The 19,803-nt window shown below is 51.3% G+C and overlaps 1 protein-coding gene across 10 annotated transcripts in view; it reads left to right on the plus strand.

Annotated features, from left to right (window-relative positions):
- Positions 1–19,803, plus strand: part of CRTC3 (CREB regulated transcription coactivator 3) — a 106,124-nt gene that overhangs the window by 67,511 nt on the left and 18,810 nt on the right. For 9 of the 10 annotated variants that reach the window (XR_006203313.1, XR_006203309.1, XR_006203308.1 and 6 more), the window contains exons 4-10: positions 121–182; positions 1,515–1,577; positions 3,402–3,502; positions 9,287–9,322; positions 11,455–11,540; positions 13,574–13,623; positions 19,094–19,311. Coding sequence is in view for 4 of the 10 variants with exons in the window: in XM_042940930.1 (XP_042796864.1) it covers positions 121–182; positions 1,515–1,577; positions 3,402–3,502; positions 9,287–9,322; positions 11,455–11,540; positions 13,574–13,623; positions 19,094–19,311 (616 nt within the window). In the remaining 6 variants the exon portion in view is untranslated. The remainder of the gene's footprint in view (positions 1–120; positions 183–1,514; positions 1,578–3,401; positions 3,503–9,286; positions 9,323–11,454; positions 11,541–13,573; positions 13,624–19,093; positions 19,312–19,803) is intronic. The other variant, XM_042940931.1, reaches the window with a different exon arrangement.

The raw sequence follows: 19,803 nt of genomic DNA on the forward strand, positions 1-19,803 counted from the left end.
GATCGGTGTAGAGAAACAGATAAGAACCAGAAACCCTGTTGTCTGACTCTCCATGATTCTGGCATCTTCGTTCTGCTTCAACTTTCCATTGATTTTATTTTCCTTTATTAAAAATTCCACTTTGATGGTAGTACTTTCGGAGCCAGTTACTCCTCACAGCCTCTGGATGAGAGTTGGCCAAGGTAAGCAAGCCGTATTTAAAAAATGTCTTTACTGTTTATTTAGTTTTGAGAGAGAGAGACAGAGAGCAAGCCGGGGAGGGGCAGAGAGAGAGAGGGAGACACAGAATCCGAAGCAGGCTCCAGGCTCTGAGCTGTCAGCACGGAGCCAGACACAGGGCTCGAACCCACGAACCGTGAGATCATGACCTGAGCCGAAGTTGGACGCTTAACTTACTGAGCCACCCAGATGCCCCAGCAAGCCGTATTTTAAAAAGATACGATGTGTTTGTCGATGGCTCCACTTAATTTTATCCACCTTGAATGCTGTTGTAGAGATTTCTAGTACAAAGCATGGAATTTTGTTTTCTCTTACAAACCTTAGGTCCTCCACAAACAATCATGAGTATTTTTAAGTATAGCAGGCGACAGAATATAAAACCAACTGAAAAGATTGGCGTATCCACTGTGTATGTGATATCATTTTCAGGTCACCGGGTCAGATTTAGGAGACACTTGAAGTGTACATATCAAAAAAAAAAAAAAAAAAAAAAAAATCAGCTCTCTGTGTTGAGGTCGACTCTCCATCCGCTCTCCGGGCAAATCCCGACTGAGCACTTCACCGTGAATAACATAGTCAGGACCTGGGAAGTCCGCAAAAGATGAGTGATGGCAGGCCCCTGCCTCCTTGGGTTGTCACCTGCCCTCATGAATTCTGGGATGCGAGTCGTGGGATAAATACAATACTGCGTTTTAAATCATAAAAAGGCATCTCTAAACTGATTGTTTTGCAAACTCGGATCCAAGAAAAAAATGTCTTCAGCTTCCCAGAGCCCTGGGATTAGTTGGATTGACGTTTTCATAAACTGGGCAATTACAACAGTTAACGTGTTCCTCCTCACGGCCGTCTACACGGGAATAGCATTTTTGCATCCAGGACGGCCAGGGCGCCCCCTCTGCAGACACGCGGGATGTGTGCTGGGCAAGACCTCATTTCCCCCAGAGAGGAGTCGGCCATAGAATCCAGAATCGAACTATTTCAAAGGTGCTTATAAATCCCCTTTTAAATACAAAACCAAACCTCCTTATGTGCCCAGCCAGCTAACCCTGTTCTCGTGGATTTGTGGTAGTTTTTATCAAGGAGATCAGGAATCCTAGGAGGTGGAGAGATCACTCAGTCTGACCTCATTTTAACACCGTTGAGCAAAATGACCAAGTCATGGAGCGTTTGAAGTGACTTTCCCTCAGGTTGTGCGGCCAGGTGAGAAGAGCCAGTTCTCAAACTCAGGCCCCAGGCTCCCCTTTGCTCCTGTGGATTGAACATCTTTTCTTTTTCTGTCACTCTGGTTTTTAAAGGCAGCAGCATCCTTGGAAAGAAGAAAAGCACCCTGGGTTCAGGCTGACATCTGCACTTAACAGGTACCTGGGTTCATTGCTAGTAGAAATAAATTTCCGAGACCAATCGATTCGATTGTCCTGCTGCCTTTGATATATTATCCGGTGGCCAGAGGATATTCATATCAGATGTGTTTATATGAAGTATTAAAAAAATGTCAAAGGCCTAAATCTCCCACCATTTTTCGAATGTCTGCACAGACAGCACAGGATACGCAGACAGTATGAGAACCCGAGGTCCAAGGCGGGGCCGCAAGATTGGCTCTTACTGTGCGACCTCGAATAAGTTATTTAACTTCTCCGTGCCTCAGCTTACTCACCTGGAAAAGGGAGATAATAATACCTGTATCAAGGGATGGTTGTGGGGATTAAATAAGATACAAGAAACACGGGGGACATTAGCATTCAGCCAGAGTTGGCTTGGCATCGCGATCGCTTTGGGCTGGACTCCAGCGGTAAGTTCTCTCCGGGGGTCATTTTTTTTTTCAATCCTGACAGCATCCTTCAAGAATGAATATTATTTTCTGTTTTAAGAGATTAAGTGACTTGTCCAAGGCAGTTTAGCTAATGTGTGGTGGTATTGGGATTTAAAAAAAAAAAAAGTTTCCAGTGCAAAATACAAAACATACACCGAAGAGAAAAGAGTGATGGGAAGTCCCTGTGCCCACCCTTCAGCTTCGGCCCTCATCAGCCCGGCTCCTTTCTTCGGAACCCCCTCCTCTCACCCCCGTCCCGCCACCCACTAGACAGAGTATCACACAGGTAAATATCTCTGACAGGAAAGGCTGGTAAGAACCTCTTTTAAAGAAAACACAACCACAACGCCATTGACAACATTAACAGTGATTGTAATACCCAGGCTACCTTCACATTTGCCCAGTTATCTCTCTGCATTCGACTGATGTTCTCTTGAGCCTCTTTGACTCTGTAAAGGAGCCAGAATCCAAACCGAGGGGGGTCTCTGACCCCAGGGGGCACGGTCTTCCTGATGCATCATGCAGCCTCCGATCTCCTGTACCCCCGTCTGAGCACAGCAACAGTCTCCAAGACGTTAAGGCCCTCAAAGAGTGTTTGCATAAGTGGCTGTGTCTGTTGACATCAGGCTATCCCTACTGGACGTTAAACTGGGAGATTTATAAAAGATACTTGTGCACTTAAAAATAACAAAGTAGCAATCACAAACTCATCACGTGTGTATGTAAAAAGATGCCTTCTTCTAGGAAGCACAGTTACATTTTCTAAACCACAGAAGAGTCCGCTGAGAAGAGTGGCAGTGCTGTGCCTTTTACAAACCTCCCCGAAGATAGAGATAGCGGGTCCTCGGCCTGACCCCACAGCTGCCATGTTCCTGACGAGAGCGAGGGCAGAAGGGCAAAGAACATGTAGTAGTATTTTCAAAGTCGTCTTGGCCTTGCGTTCTCCCCGGAAGGGCCGGAGGAGCCCTGTGGTAGGTGGCCCTTCACACAGGAGTTATTCTCAGATGGAGAGACTCTGGTGCAGAGAATGCACGGGTCCCAGCGGTCTTCTGAGTTGCAAGGGGGAACAGGAAGCCCCTTTAAGGGAGGCGGTGAGTCCAAGGTCTGCGTTGTCGGAGTAGATGGTTACGCCATTAGCCTCCGAGCACAAGACTGTGCAGGCACAGACTGCCATCTTTCTGGGTGTGGGAGATCCTCAGAGGCTGTGGTTTGATGTGAGGGACTTCAGGTAGGTTCCAACTCCTCATCTTAACAGATGATTGTAAATTCCTCATTCCCGCCTTCTCTCCTGTGGGTAATTTTCAGCAAAGAATATTGCCTTCTTACTAAAGACAAATGGATTTTCAGCCAGACTCTCTCCTCCTCCCCTTAGGACCAATTCTGATTCCGCCCTTCACACGAGTGCCCTGAGCGCCAAGCCCCAGGACCCCTATGGAGGAGGGGGCCAGTCGGCCTGGCCTGCCCCGTACATGGGTAAGACACAAAGGCCCCTGCTAACGGCCTCTGTGCTTTCTCACTGTTTGGAATGACACGAGCTCCGGGATTTGGCCTTCATTCACCTTTCTCCACCACTTGAACCACTCTGATGTGTCTTCCTGTTCCCGTCTCTTCCTCTCTCACCTACCCTGGCCTACCTGGACCAACACCCTTGGCTCTGTCGCCATTTCTGCGGAGCTGTCCTTGATCTTCCTCCCTCCGCCGACCCACAGCTACCCATGTCCTTCCACCCCAAGTTCCTCCCTGCACATGCCTGTCTTGGCACCTGTCACCTGACTGTCTTTCTCATGGGTGTGCCTCTCCCCCTCTGCTCAGTGTGGATTTCCTGAAGTCGGCATTTTAATGGTCTTACTTCCAGCAGGGTGCCCAGCACACGGGAGCCCTCGGTGTTGGAGAACTGTGGAGAAGTTACACGGTGGCTCGCGTGCATGGAGCACTGGGCTAGAACGGACTCTAGGTGCTGACATCCAACCTGCGGGGTTCACTAAGACACTTTCCAAGCCTGCCTTTCCCTCTGCGGTTGATAATCTAGTAGGAAAAATGGTGTTGAATTACCTGTTCCCTGTGCAGATTGGCTCTTGTCCACAAACAGTTAGGGCCGCGTGTTTGGTCTTAAAACAGGAGCATAAGTAAATCTTGGTCAAGATAATAGCAGCTTTTCTGGTTTTCTTTATTTCTGAGGCCATTGAAGCCCTAGGTAGTCTCTGTTCCTTCCAAGGGAATGTCCAAGGTCTTATTTCCTTGCCCACGGTAGGGGTGGGATTAAGTTAGTAACAATTGTTGCCGTATTTGCTCCCTCGGTGCAGTTCAGAGATGGCTGCATTTGCCCAAACGTTCATTTACGTTTCAAGTGTCAGGTGGTTGAGAGGTGGTCTGGGCCACGAGGCTGTGTCTCCACCCACGGGAGTGTGAGCGTCAGGCTGGCGGTATCGTGGGAGCTGGACGGGAGTCCGGTGCTCACTGCCGAGGGAAATGGGGTGCACGGGAGATGCGGTAGTTTGGCCTCAGGAGAGGCATTGATGGGAGCAAAGAGAGAAACCCCAGCAAGGCAGAGGCTGTGATCAGTGGAAGTGCCAGGAAGTACAGCAGGACCCTGGTCTCCCTGAACCGAGAGGGAACCAGATTGATGGATTTTCGCCCCGGAACCGTGAATAACGAGCTGCATTTCTGCCCCTGCCGTTCCTTCATTTGTGTTGTCGTCCTCTCTGCAAAGTTTATGCTTCCGCAGAAAGGGCCAGAATCCTCGAGACAAGAAGGAAATCGTGGGTAATTTTAAGGAAGGAGCCTTTCAGGCCTGCGTGCAGAGAGGAAAGAAAGTAAGTGAAGGAGGCGATTAACTGAGTGAGCTAGCCTGGGTGGGGAGGAGATTGTGCAGGTCGGTCGGAGGGCAGAAAGGCAACAGAATGGAAACGTTGATCGAGGTAGACAGACCAAGAAAGAAACCCTGGAGCAGAATTTCTGGGTTGACCTGAGAATCAAGGTGGTCACTCCTTTGCAAATCAGCAGGTAGAGATTGTTGGGCCCTCGTGGCTGACAGCCGGGGAAGGTGGGCTGACCTCCCAGCTCGAACCTCCGAGCTGTGTGCCTGCTTCTCTGCAGCAGCCTTGCAAGAATAGCATAGCTCAGAAACACATCCAAATAAGGATGTGTTTACATGGGAAAGCCAGCGTGTTTAAAGTATTCTTCAAGTCTCCAAGGATGGGGCTTATTTCTGGAGAATTCTGTTTGTTGGTGGGAGCTATTTTAAATAGTTTCGTGTATTTTCCCCCTGTAATTCATTAAAGTTTTTTTCATTCTCTTTTCCTTTTGGATTTTAAAAATATCAATTAGCTTTGCAAAAAGGTATTTCTTATTATAGGACCAACCAAATAAAGTAAAGGTTTAAAAAGTGATGGGAAACTATAATTGAAGCCCAGGATTTAGGCTCTGCAGCAGACACAGTAATAAGTGCTCTTTCCCTGGGAATCTTCCCCGAGCATAATGATGTAGCCTCAGTCCATGTTTTTCTTTGTTGGTTTGCTTTAAGCTGATAAGGGAGCATCTGCTCTTATGTAACTACATGAGCAATAAACTGATCCATCCATGAGCGGGAGTCTGTGTCCCCAGAGGAAGAAGCCATTAGTCCGATACATGGCTTCGCAATTTTCATAATGGTTATTGAGTTGCGTGACAATTAGGCGTCAACAGTAAGTGGTTGATGTAAATGACAGAAATAAACTTACACAACCAGACAAGGTTCTTACAGTTTCTCTCTTCTTACTTAATTATCCAGAACCTACGAAGAGAAGCGTTGACCATTTCCCTGGCAGCAGGTGCACTTGGCCATTTCACACGCACACAGCCCGGCCAGCAGAAGGGCTCCGTGTGAGCCTGGCTCGGTCTCCTAGCCTAGGACTGTCCCCTAACTGCCCTCCGCTCCCTCGCTCCCACGTTGCCGTGGAGGAGGGGGCTGGAGCGGTCCCTGTCCTTTCCGGGACCCAAGAGCGTGTGGGAATCATCTTCCGTGCACCCACAGCTATAGATAGATGCTGAGTTGTACCAGCTTTGGGAACTGCAGCCCTGAGCCCCTCCCCTGGGAAAGAGGCATGGCTTGGACCTCCGGTGGCCTTTCAGCAGGCAGATGCTGTGACCCGCTCAGTTAAGGAGAAGGTCTCAAATGCAAATAACCCTGAAGGAAATGAGCCCATTAATGACCCTTTGTGTACATAGAGGAGGGAGAGGGGGAGGGCACAAGCATCCCAGATCTTAAGGGGGTCCGAAGGTGTCACCCAGACAGCAAGAGTGCCAGGACGGGGAGGCTGAAGGGACCCACCTCCTGCTGCACCTGCCACATCCCTGCTCAACAAACCCAGCCGGTGCCAGGAGTTTAGATTTGTCCGGCATGGGAGCGGGCAGAAGGAACGTGGTCTGGGTTGCATTTGGGAGGTCAGCCCTCCGTGGCTCCGAGGCCTCGAGGGTTCCCGGAACACAGATGGAGCCGTGGTCGTTGCCGTCCCCTGTGGGACCGATGTGGGTGAGTGTCCTCTGTTTCCAGCTGTTCAGTCACAGCGCGTTCCCTTTTTTAGCGTTAGCGCTTTATTTATAGTTGTATCCTAGGGCATTTTTTTAATCCAGTAATAAAAAATCCAGGCTTGGATATTTTGGTTCTGTGTTGGGTTGGCGCTAGCATCCGTTACCGCCACCCCCGTTCTTGCTGTTACCTGAAGCCGCGAGCCTGTCGCCCGTGATTTCCCCCATTCCCACACCCCTCGCACCGTTCAGCAGCCAAGTCCGGGCCGTTCCGTCCTGCAGTGAGCCTCAGAGCCACCTCCTCTGTCCTCGCTGCCCGGGCCCACTTCCTGCCTGCCTGGACCGGTCTGCTGGTTTCCCGCCCGCTCTCCCTGCCTTGGGGCTTTCTCCTTCCCAGCCATCCCGCTCTCCCGCTGCTAGAACCCTCTCTCCAAAGCCCGGCTGTGATCCCATCACTCCTGATTGCTGCGTCGTCACGCCCGTAACTGGCAGGCTCCTTCAGTCCAGCCTCATCCGCCACTCCTCCCACCTTGTGCTCCGGCCATTCTGGCCCCTGCTGTACACACTGGCCTTGCCTCTCCTTCCCACTCTTCCCTTCTTCCCTGTCTCTTCCCCACCCTCCCCTTCTTCCCCTCCTCCTCCCGTCTTTACACTGGGGCATCCCCTTCACCCTCACTCCCCAGTGTCTAAATCCCTACACAGAGTCCCAGAATTTGCAGGCAGCGTGATCTTGGGGCTGCTAATAGTGACTGCCTCATAGGGCCGCTGTGAGGACGGCATAGACTGCCTCACAGAGCTGGGGAGCCTGGCACATAGTAAATGAACAGTAATGTTGGCTCTCAATGTCATCATCCTTGTCATTATCCTTCATGGGCCTGACTCAGATGCCTCCTCCTCCAGGAAGGCTTTCTTCTGTTTCAGTGGTACCAACGGGATAGCAGAGGGGTGATGTCTGCTTGCCACTCCGTCTCACAAGGTAGCCCTCGGCTCCTCGCGTATGAGGGGGAGGTCAGCCTTCCTAACGGAGCCCAGGGTGGCTGGGGTCTTGATGACGAAGAGATGTTGCAACGTAGCTCGCCAGATTGCCGATTCAAGCTTAGCTTATTATTTGTAATGGGATAGTCACTGTTTCCCGGTCAGAATGGTCAAGTTCCGGGCCCTTTCTCAAGATGAGGGTCCCCAAGGAAGCCAAAGTATGAATCAGAAGTTTGTCTCCCCTCCTCCTGACGCTGCTGATTGAGAGCCACGCCCTTTGTCTCTCTGCACCTCGTTTCCCAGTGCTCTCTGCTCACCTTGCTTTCCTTGGACGTGTCACATGGGGATTAAGCTCTAGCCTCGTCCGAGTCCCTAAGAGAGCAGGCGAGGACTGTCTGTGGAGGGTCCTTGGAGGTGATCATTAAAACCAGATTCCTGGGCCCATCCTCACACCCTCTGAATCAGTCTTCGAGACAGGCCCGGGAACGTGCATTTTAACGGGCTTACCCAACTCTTGGCGTGCACCAAAGTAAAGTCCTGGGTCACTAACCTAGATTCTGTTTACGTGGGCTGAGAGAGGTTCTGTCTTTATGAGTGAGCTTAATTTATCCACCTGTTAGCGCTCCTGGGGATTTTCAGCGGTGCCCCCTGCCTTGGGCCCCACCACGATGGGCCGTCTTCTACCTGTTTTGGAGAACTTGCCTCCTTGTTCTGACTTCTCCCCTCTGCCCTACCATCTGGCCACACCTAGCACTCGCCAGTGCAGGAACTTGATGAATGCAGGTTGAATGAATGATCGTCAGACATTTCCTTTAAGCTGCAGAGGCTCATCAGGTTAACTGATAGGTTGAGCTTTCTCCAGAAACTTAACTAAGCTTTACCCATGTAAGCCTCTTTAAAGACTTAGCACTTAAAACTTTGTCCCGATTTTATACCGAAAACTCACTGTGTTTCATTACTCCAAGGAGCACGGTAACGTATCATTCTTGGCATAGTTCGTGGGTTATCACTTAGAGCAATGGGAAATACTGTACTTTGTCATCTGCACTGTATTTTATGGGTTAAAAATGCTGGATTAGCCAGAATATATTCCCAGTCAAATTTTTTTAAGACTTTGTGAATAGCTGTCACATACACTACTTAAATTGACTGAGACTCCAGGTAAATTTATTTTTAAAATAACTTGACCCCCTTGCAAGCAATACTTATATATTTATGTAAAATATATAATATATATATATATATATATATATATATATATATATATATATATAACAAGGCACAACATGGAACTTCTAGTTTGTCCCTCTAGATACACGTGGTAAGTGTGGAACAGTCATGTGGATTTTTGGATTTACCTGCCCTTCCCCCACCCCACCCCACACGCGGGAACATTTTGACCTTTATTTCTTTCCTTTTGATTTGAATAGAGGTTCTCAGACTTTGTACATTGTCTTTCTTTCAGGATAGAGGCAGTTAAAAAAAATTAAGACGGAGATAATTTTAAAGGAAAAGGAAAGTAGAAAGGAGCCAGCTTTCAACTTAAATAAATCCTGTCTATTTTAATTTTAGTATAAATGCTAATGCACCTTGGGAAGAGCATCCGTGTACCAAAACCACCTTTTTCTATTTCAAAATTCTGTTTTCTATTTCTATTTTCTATTTCTATTTTCAAAATTCTATTTCAAATCAGAAAGAGTCACTGATTCTTGGCTAAATAAAATTGGAAGTACCACATAAAAGTGTTTTTTTTTTTTTTCCTTTCTCTCCCACTAGGTTTCTGTGATGGTGAGAACGATGTACACGGGGAAGGTATGAACTGATTTCACCTATCGGTGCCGAGCGAGATGCTAACCGCAATATCTGTAGCCTCCTTTCCACTCTGAACTCTTCACAGTCCTGTGTCCAGGACTTCCCCAAATGCTGACACGAGCCACGATCAAGGGCAGGAGAGAGGAACCATGTAGTAGTTAGGTCACAGAAGTTGTAACCACATGAAAATATTAATGAATCAGTCACTGAAACCACTAGTTATCCAAACACTTTGTTTCTCAGCTGTCTCTTTGTATCTAGAAAGTTTTGCAAGTTAAGGCACCTGGCTGGTGCCTTAACTTAAGGCCCACATTCAGGGTAGAGATTACTTAAAAATAAAATCTAGAGGGGTGCCTGGGTAGCTCAGTCAGCTGACTGTCCGACTTCGGCTCGGGTCATGATCTCACAGTTCGTGAGTTCAAGCCCCGCGTCGGGCTCTGTGCTGACAGCTCAGAGCCTGGAGCGTGCTTCAGATTCTGTGTCCCCCTCTCTCTCTCCCCCTTCCCCCTCACCCCGAGGCTGTCTCTCTCCCTGTCTCTGAAAAATGAATAAACCTTTAAAAAACCCACTTTTTGGGGCGCCTGGGTGGCGCAGTCGGTTAAGCGTCCGACTTCAGCCAGGTCACGATCTCGCCGTCCGTGAGTTCGAGCCCCGCGTCAGGCTCTGGGCTGATGGCTCGGAGCCTGGAGCCTGTTTCCGATTCTGTGTCTCCCTCTCTCTCTGCCCCTCCCCCGTTCATGCTCTGTCTCTCTCTGTCCCAAAAATAAATAAAAAACGTTGAAAAAAAAAATTAAAAAAAAAAAACAAAACCCACTTTTTTTTAATAAAATCTAAAAAGAAAAAGAAAAGAAAGTTTTCAACAGATGCAAATGACAGTGGGAGGAAAGGCAAACTGATTGCAAAGGGAAATTGCCAGTTTTGCAGAAGATACTGAGCTTCATAAAGCCATTTGGAGCTGGCAACCTACTGACGGAGGAGGGCGTGACCCAGTTCATTTATTCACCGAGCACCAGGCTCGGTTTTCTTTCTCTAAATCTTTATAACCTGAAACTTAATTTGACCAAATAAGCTTTTCAAAAGAGAGTGGCTCGAATAACAGGATGAAGAGGGACACCCTCCCACCCCACCCCCAGCCCCCACCAGGAACGGTGGTTCACCCTGGAATATCCAAGCCGAAATGGCAGCCGTGTCCTCATTCTCAGGATTTATTCTGCAAGTTTGGTCTCTGTTTCAAGTGACTTCTTTCTGGGGCCTCTTATCCTCGGGTGCACAGACTGTCCTGGTGTGGGGCCACGACAGTCACGCCAGAGGCCGTGTAGCCACGGAGACCCAACAGCAGTTGTAGTTCTGAGCTGTCGCCAGTGCCTCTCGGGTTGAATCCCCTTCCTGACATCAGATCCCCCAACCCCCGGTCTCCCCTGGCCAGACCCGGGACGTTAACATCCTCCCTGGCGTGGAGCTGGCTGTTCAGTGGCTCTGCTTCAAACCGTCTGGATTCTCAGTTCCCGTCCACCTGCCGCCCCCACCCGCCAGGGAGCAGCCTCCCTGCCACCTTCCATGCTGGGTCCCTCTTCTCTTTACTGCCCTCATTTCATCCCTCCTGGGCCACTGTGGCCTCTCCTCACCCCGCCAGCTTCCATGCTCTCCTTGCCCAGCTTTCAGGGCCTCCCCTCCCCCAATCTGGCCTCAACCTTCTGAACTTTATTTCCTGCCACTCTTTTCTTACGCCATGCTCTGTTGAGAAGCGTATCTCCATTCCGTAGTTGCCCACCATTTCCTTGCTTCTGGGCCTTTTTTCCTCATCTAATCTCTCGGGAATGTGTTTTCCTGTGCCCCCAAAGGGCTCCACCGGGTGCCCGGCTGCAGAGGCCCGCACTGTCTGTTCCCTGTCTGCACGGCAGCACCCCCCCCCCCGACGCCCTGGTTCTCACGGGTGGCCCCTCGCTGCACCTTACACTCCAGGGCTGAATCCAGGGCTGCCCCACAGCAACGCGCAAAACCCCTTCTTCAGCAGCGAGTCAATACAGAACGTGTCCTATAAAATCACTTTTTTTGCAAAGATGATGAGTTTGGCCGAGGGTGGGATGGCCACCTTGTAAACACAGTGAATATGCTTTTCCTCCCCCCTTTAGTGCTATCTTTCCCTGGCCCGCTGAAAGAAGAGAATCTGCTAAATGTTCCCAAGCCTCTGCCAAAACAGCTGTGGGAGGCCAAGGAGGTAAGCGACCGTCCTCAGCCGTGTGTGTTGTCCCCGGGTATTTGCACGCCCAACGTCGGTGTGAAGTCCTGCAGTAGGGAAAATAGGAGGAATTGAGAGAAAAGGAAGAGAGGGTGTCAGGGGACAGAGATGGACAACCGTTGGGGATGATGGTTTAAACGAAACTTACAGTTGTGTTGATGAGCTGGTACAGTGATCTCCTGGCTTACGGTTTTCCTGTGAATTTACTCATTCCGAAAAGCCTATCCGTCCTTCTCACCTCAGTCCTGTTCCTAAAAGCACAGACACCTCGTTGCTGCTAGTCATGGGCACATTTTCTGTTTTATAGCCAGACCTCCTCCCTGTCACCAGCTTCGGCCCCCTTTCTTGAATCCAGGGTATTTGACCTGAGTTCTCGGGGGAGTCAGTAAACAAGTCCTCTGTCTTGTGATTTCTGTGAGCCTCTGAGTATTTGCACGCACAGCTGTGCTAGCTGACCTCCGCCGTGGCGCTCGCCGTAAACCTCGCTGCGGAAGCAGGGCGTCCCCGGGTACTTGACTTGGCCTTTCTTCCGGTAGGGAGGCTGTGTTGCCTTTGAAAGAAAACAGTTTGTCTGTGCTGGCCACGAGCGAGACTCTGTCACCACTGCCTGTGCTGACTTAACTCTCCCACCTGTTCAGGGTCCCCTGGTCCAGTTTTAGTTTCTTCTGCCAAATGTATCGAAGTCATCGTTAGCATTAAGGGTGGGCTAGAAAGGGTTTTTTTTGTGGTTTTGTTTTTTGGGTTTTTTTTTGTAAAAGCAAGATGTATGTGATGTTTCACCTTTTTTTGGGTGGAATTTAAAATTCACATACTTAAACATAGGAGAAGCAGCCGCACTGTCTTTGGGGCCATGGGAGGCACAGGCGGGTTTGGAGCCTTTTTTCAGAGGACACGTGTGGCTTCTCCAGCAGAGGGGTGGCGGTACCCACTCTTCCCTGAGCCCCGGGGACTGCTCTCTCTGGAGAGCCGTCCTCACCATGGTTCTTGTGGCCACGCAGCACTCTGTAGATCGTTTCTGGGACAAGAGTGAGTCAACGGTACATTCGGGTTTTTTTCCCCAGCATCTGTTTATCAAGCCCCTACCGACAGGCATCCTGGCTGCCAGGATAGTTGCTACAATGAACAAAATGAAAATCCCTGCCCCCTCTCCCCAAGCTTCGACTCTAGTTAAAATGTGTATTTTCTTCTGACATTAATTTCCTCCTTCTTCACCCGGTTTTGTTTTCTTTCTTCTTTTCTTGTGAGGCCAGTTGGAAAAGTAATGTTTATTTAAAAGCTCTCTATAGAAAACATCGGCTTTAAAAAAAAAAAAATTATTTTTGAGAGTGATAGAGCATGGGTGGGGGAGGGGGCAGAGAGAGAGGGAGACACAGACTCCGAAGCAGGCTCCAGGGTCTGAGCTGTCAGCACAGAGCCCGACGCGGGGCTCGAACCCTCAGACCGCGAGATCATGACCTGAGCTGAAGCCGGCCGCTTAAGCAACTGCGCCACTCAGGTGCCCCAACATTGGCCTTTTTGAAGGAAATAATACTCCTCTAGAAGATAAATTAACACGTCAAAAATCAAGAAACTTGGCTGTGGGGCTCCTGGGTGGCTCAGTGGGTTAAGCATCCGACTTTATCTCGGGTCATGATCTCACGGTGGTTTGGTCCGTGAGTTCGAGCCCCGCCTCGGGCTCTGTGCTGCCAGCTCGGAGCCTGGAGCCTGCTTCAGAGTCTGTGTCTCCCTCTCTCTCTGCCCCTCCCTCGCTCATGCTCTGTCTCTCAAAAATAAATAAACATTAAAAAAAAATGTTTTTTTAAAAAAAGGAAGAAAGTTTACTCATGTTCTGCCTCCCCCCGGGCCGGGAAAAGTCTAGTCAGAACAGAAACGCGTGCCGTGCGAGGATGCTCCCCCAGGCGCTGGCTCTCCTTGCACTGACTGGGGCCCCAGGACACTGACAAAGACTCTTTCAAAAAACTGGCATCTGACTTCGCAGTGCGTAAGCCCCGATTACTGTTGTCTCTCCCCAGATTCAGTCCCTGTCAGGGCGCCCTCGGTCCTGTGATGTTGGAAGCGGCAGGTAAGTAACCTTCTGCCCGTTCACGGCTCAGAGACCGTACCGTAGGTTCTCCCGGAAGGAGAGCCTCATTGCTTTGTCACAAAACCCTGGGAAGCTTCACTTACCATGTGTGAATGGGAAGTCCACTGAATTTTTTTTTTAGGGACAGCAGCTCCCTTTGGTACTCATGTTTCATTTGTTTAAAGTCATCAAGTTGCGTAACTGCAGTACCAAGTGAAACCTCCCTAGATGCGCCCGAGAGGAACACAGCCAAGCGTTGGTCAGTACCCGGCTCCGCTGTAGAAGCAGAAGCCGAAGGCCCGTGGCATCGGGGACGGTGGCCAGGGAGGGCGACAGCGTCCGTCAGCCTGGGGGCTTCCTTGCGCAGAAGGCGATTGAGAGTGTGTCCCTGAGCACCCTTCGTGCCACTGAAATACACGATTACGAGTGATACGTTTCACGTGAGGTACGTTTTACCACGATTTAAAAAACTGAGCGGAAGATGAACATCGTAGGAGAAATTTGCAACTACAAAAAGAGTGTTTTTGAAACCACTGATTCGCCGGTGCATTCAGGAGCGTACAGCTTTACTCCCTAAAAGATTTGAGACCGCTCACAAAAAGTAGGTATGGTACCAACACTAATGCAGGAAGTTCATGAGGAAATCGGGGCTGCGGACGAGCGGGGAGCTGGGAGGGATAATGAAGCCACCACGTCAACAGGCGCCCCTCGAACTGGCCCGCGAGATGGGGTACAGCGTGCACACCGACGGAGCCCTGGGGACCCAAGGGGCAGGGTCCTCACAGAGCCCCCCAGGGCTGTCCCACCGCTTCGAACCAAAATCAGCTGAGAAGCAGCGACTCTTTCCGGGTCTCGAAATAATGTGGTGTGAAAGCGGGACCCTTGCACGATCTACCTGAGGACGAGCACACATTTCAGAGTCTGTGGACGGAGTTAATCGACGTCAGGCCGTTGTTGCGTGTTATTTCCCCAGCAAAGCTTTCTATGTGTTTTTCACGGCAGTTCATTCAGGGAACTCCCTACGGAGTCCCCGGAGTGCGGACTTTATTTCTTTCTCCCCTTTTCTTTTTTGGCTAAACCTAAACTCGTGCAATTAACAGTCCACCGAGCTGAGCTGAGGATTGACCTTCTCTTCAAAAAGTCAAAAAGCCTGGCAGGACACATACCTGGACGGAAGACCAGCACACCTGGGGCGCAGGACGTCCCCGCAGATAGGGGGCGATGTGGTTTTTATGGAAAGGGCTAAGATTTTCTTCAAGAACCAGTTTTGGCTCACCCCTCGGACAACTGAGGGATCAAGACTCCAAAGGCCCACGTTCCGGAACGAGGCTGCGAATTGTTGGCCGCCTCCCCTCCCCCCCCCACCAGAGCTTTAGAGCTGGCGTTTCGCAGATAAAGAGTGTTGTTTTCTTGCTCTTGTGTTAGAGGCGGGGTTCTATTCAGTGACTCTTAGTCATTCAAGTATTTATTGGCCCCCTGATTGTAGGTGCTGGGGTAGAGCAGTGAACAAAGCACATCAAGTCCCTGCTTTTCAAGGAGCCGATGCTCTAGAGGAGACAGACGGGCAGGGACAGTTAGGCAGATAAACATGTCATGTGTTGGTAGGCGCCAGGAGGAAGAAGGCAAAGGCAGATCGGCAAGCCCCTTCTTGGCTGAGATGCTGTGTGACCCGAACCTGGGAGGAGCCGAAGGGGGACATGTTCCAGGCGGAGGGGACAGCAAGTCAGAGACCCTGAGGCAGGCGTGTGCCTGGAGAATGCGGAGGCTGGCGTAGCGTGCGTGGGACTTGAAGTCAGAGTGGAATCATCAGAGGGTTTTGAACTAGGGATACTGTCACATGCCTCATATCAGATTCAGGAGAGAACTTGGGCCGGGAGTAAGTGTATTTGGAAAGTTACAGCTTGTATTTCTCTCAGCCAGAGAGAAACTGTTTTGAATGTCACCAATGACCTGCTTCACACTGGCCAGTGATTTTCCCCATCCCTGTTACGAGCCGCGGGACCCTGCCTTCCGCCCTTCCTCCCACTGCAGTCCCTCCCCACCCACCCCCACCCCCACCCCCACCCCATGGGTCTCTCTTCTCTCAGCCCGAGAGCCCGTCTGCTCTCAGGGTGATCAGCTCTGGGTTCCCAAGCTCCTTTTCCTAGACCTTGACCTTTAACCCTACGACCGGTGTCCTGCATCCAGCCCCCCGAAAGACAAGGTTTCCCGTTCAGTTTCTCTACAACCAAAATTACCTTTCCTCCTCATCCGTCACATTGGACACCTTTCCTTCTTCCCCATTTCTTTCCAAGCCTCCACAGTTAACCCCCCCCCCACCTGTACCCAGAAAGGGAGGCCACCCAGAAGGAACGCTCAGCTCCCCTCCTGCCCGATTCCCCTCACCATTCTGTTTTCGTGGGATCAGAGCCGTAGGTGCCCCCTCCTGTTCAGGAGGTGCCCCCTCACCTTACCCATGCCCTGGCCCTCGTCCCCACTGGGCTCTCCGAAGCCTCTCCCTCCTGCTTGCCCTTCCCTCTCCTGAGTGTTTGGCCCTTCCCAGCCCTTCTACTAGGTTTTTCAGTCTACGTTTCAATGTACTTACTAAGGAAGCTACGCTGAAAAAGCCCTTCCTTAGCCCTGAGTTCCCTTTCCGTTCCCTTCCTTCCTTCCTTCCTTCCTCCCTCCCTCCCTCCCTCCCTCCCTCCCTCCCTTCCTTCTCGTTTCCAGAATTCTTAGCCACACTTTTGGAAGAGTATTTACTGTTGAGTCTTCCTTAAGGCCTGTCCATTCCTCAGCCTACTGTGGCCTGGCCTCTGCCCCCGCTGTTCCTCAGGAGACATCCCAAGTACACATCCTCTTGCACTGTGGGGACTCCGTGTCTAAGACAGAATTCTTTATCGTCCCCCGAGCACCTACCCTTACCCCGGTGTGCTCATACACCCCAGTGTCCCTAGGCTGGCATCCCCATGCTGCAAAATCCGGAGTCCTTCTCGAGGACTGCTGCCGGTGTCTTCAGACTTCATCCGTGTCTCTCCATTCCCACATGCTCTCCCTTTGTCACCTGGGACTACTCAGCAGCGGCCACCACTGACCTTGCTGCCCCCAGGCTCTGCTCCCTGTGCGTCCTCCCTCCCCCGTCTATTAGCCACACTGTCCTCAGAATGACTAGGTCTCCCCCTGCCCCCCCCCCCCCCCACCGAGCCTTCCACTGGCTTCTTGTCTGTCTGAGCCTTGTGCGCTCTCTGCCTACCTATCCAGTCCCGCCTCCTATCGCCACCGCCTCTCCTGAACTTGACCTTCCTGCTGTATTTCCTGCGGTATCTGAATTCCTTGGGCACACTGTGTGGTTTCACGCTTCCCTGCTTTGCCCAGGCTGTGAACTCTGCCTGAAATGGTTTTCCCACCTAGATGCTCTGAATTCCTGGGCCTTCGAACTCAGCCCAGGAGCCCCCCGGGGAGTCCCCCCACCCCCACCCCCGCCTGCCGGTCATCCCCTCCACACCTTATGCCACTAGGCTCTGTCACTGCACTACAGAATTGTGTTATATGGCTGCTTTGTCTGAGTCTCTTGAGGCCCGGATGCCCGTGGCTGGTCCCTGGGAGGTGACGTGTTGACATTGCCTTCCGCTGCTCCTGGCTAACGGCGCCTTCCTCCAGCTGTTTTCCTCCTCTTCAGCCCCACAGCTCTCCTCCTGGTCAGACCTGGACCACACAGGAGCCTTCTTTTTTTTTTTTTTTAATTTTTAATGTTTTCATTTATTTTTGAGACACAGAGAGACAGAGCATGAGCAGGGGAGGAGCAGAGAGGGAGGGTGACACGGAATCCGAAGCTCTAGGCTCCGAACTGTCAGCACAGAGCCCGACGCGGGGCTCAAACTCACGAACCGTGAGATCATGACCTGAGCCGAAGTCGGGCGCTCGACTGACTGAACCCCCCCAGGCGCCCCCACACAGGAGCCTTCTAACAGGCTCTCCCTGCCTCAGCGTCTGCTCCCTCACGCCGTCCTCCACATTGTAACCACGGTGGCATCTCTGAGGCGGCATTCTCCAGCCTGTGCTGGCCTCCCTACTTCTCACAGTCCCTGATCTGGACCCTGCAGAACAGCACATCCTCTCACCCCTTGTTCACTTCACTCCCCTCCTGCCTCATCTGCTACCCACCCCTTCCCGGCCTCTGCTCTCACTCCCTGGCCACGCTGCTTCCTTGAAGCGTGAGCACCCTGCCCTGTGCTCGGTGAAGGCTTCCTTCCCCCGCCCGTCCTGACGGTGACAACTCCCGCTTCTGTGTCCTCAGTGTCACGCGTCCCTAACGGTCCTCCCAACCCCTTATCGGCCCAGGCCCCACACGCTTCCTTCCACACTGCAGTCGCTTGCTTCACTGCCGGTCTGTCTCTCCCGCCTGCCTGTGAACCCCAAGCGCGGTGCCCCTCAGGCCTGGGCTGGGCAGCCCCTCCCGGAGCCCCACACTTTAGAGGCCCCACTCCCCTGGAGTCTGGCGTCCCAAGGGGCCCCTGGGGGACACACCGCCTGCCTGAGGGGCGGGGTGGGGGGATGTGGAGTGTGGCCGGGGCTTGGCCTGCAGGCTGGGATAGCCCCACGGGTGGCACCCGGTGAGGAGCGGGCTGCGGTGGACGGGGGACGACACCCCCCGTGTGTCCCCGTGTGGAACTTCAAGGAACCTGGCGATTCTCAGCTTGAATCTGGCTTTCCAGAACTATCAAGAAGGTGTCGTTTTCCGGGACAGTGTAAGAGTTCGTTCACTTGATTCATAACTTTTAGAAGTTTAGACGCACGGTCTGTGGGCCTCCATCTGAGCTCTGGCTCCAGGCCTGCAGACGTCAGGGGTGAGCCTGACGGCGAATCCGCTGGCTCGGCTCATCCTCACACGGCCCGCCCTCAGCCCAGCGCCTGGCACGCGGTGTCCCCCCCCCACCCCCGGCACGTTACCAGCGGGCGACTGCCAGCATGTCTCTCTCACTTCAAAACTTACGAAGATTCTAACTGAAAAAATATATCTTAGAAGGTACCTGTTTGATGCCGACGTTCTTTTCGTTTGTTTGTTTTCTTGTCTTTTTTTTTTTTTTTTTTGGTGGGAAAGATACTTTTAAAATCTAGCAAAAAGAACTCCATAAATATAAAGCAGTGCCTCACATTTTGTATAGGGCTTTATAATTTTCAAAGAACTTTTGCACCCACAGTCCGATCTGCTCGCGGAAGATATTTCTGTAAAGTGGGCATAGGTGATGTCCTTAGTCTGAGTTAACAGGTAAGGCGGTTGCCCTTCAGAGAGGTTAAGCCAAGGATGCAAGTTCTCAGAACGAGGGAGAGTTAAAGCCCACGACGCCGGGGCCTGGGTGTTTGATACCCGCTGCCTTTATTCAACAAGCATGTTCTGTTCCCCAGCAGCCAAATGCACTTTAGAAAGTAATCTCTCTATCTCTCTCTCTCTCTCTTTCTCTTCCTCTCTCTCTGTATTTTTTTTCCCCAGTGCTTTTCCACACAACGGCCAAAACATAGGCCTCTCCCCCTTCCTGGGGACCCTGAATACCGGGGGGTCACTGCCAGACCTAACCAACCTCCACTATTCCGCGCCCCTGCCGGCCTCACTGGACACCAGTGACCACATCTTTGGTAGTATGAGTGTGGGGAACAGTGTGGGCAACCTGCCAGCCGCCATGACTCACCTGGGCATAAGAAGCTCTTCCGGTAAGTGCCGGCCACTCACTAAGGGCCGCACCCGTGTAGGTGCCCAAGTGGCTGAATCACAGGTGGCCCCCAGCCAGGCGGCCTATTAGTCGTTCAATGAGAATGACTGCATCCGACTTAGAGATAAGTTACGTTATCGGTTCTGGTAGCTCTTGACCCCTGCCGACGTTTCCCTTTGGTGGTCTGTTTCTGCCGGGTTGGATGGGCTGTAGCACACTGGGCTAAACCTTGTCCTCTATCGTCCTCACCAGCCCGGGTGTCCTGGGACTGGGAGAGTAGGATGGGAGAGTCCAGGAAAACAAGTCCTTTCCTTTCTGTGTTCACTGAACAATGTCTGGGGCTCTTAATCAACGTATGCTGGTGGTTTATAATTACGGCTCTCTCTCTAGATCCCTCTAATTTCCCATTGGGTTTCAAAAGAGAATACTTTGAATTTTATTTTATTTATTATTATTATTATTTTAATGTTTATTTTGGAGAGTGAGAGCGTGA

The sequence above is a fragment of the Panthera leo genome, chromosome B3, assembly GCF_018350215.1.
Source record: "Panthera leo isolate Ple1 chromosome B3, P.leo_Ple1_pat1.1, whole genome shotgun sequence".
NCBI lineage: Eukaryota > Metazoa > Chordata > Mammalia > Carnivora > Felidae > Panthera > Panthera leo.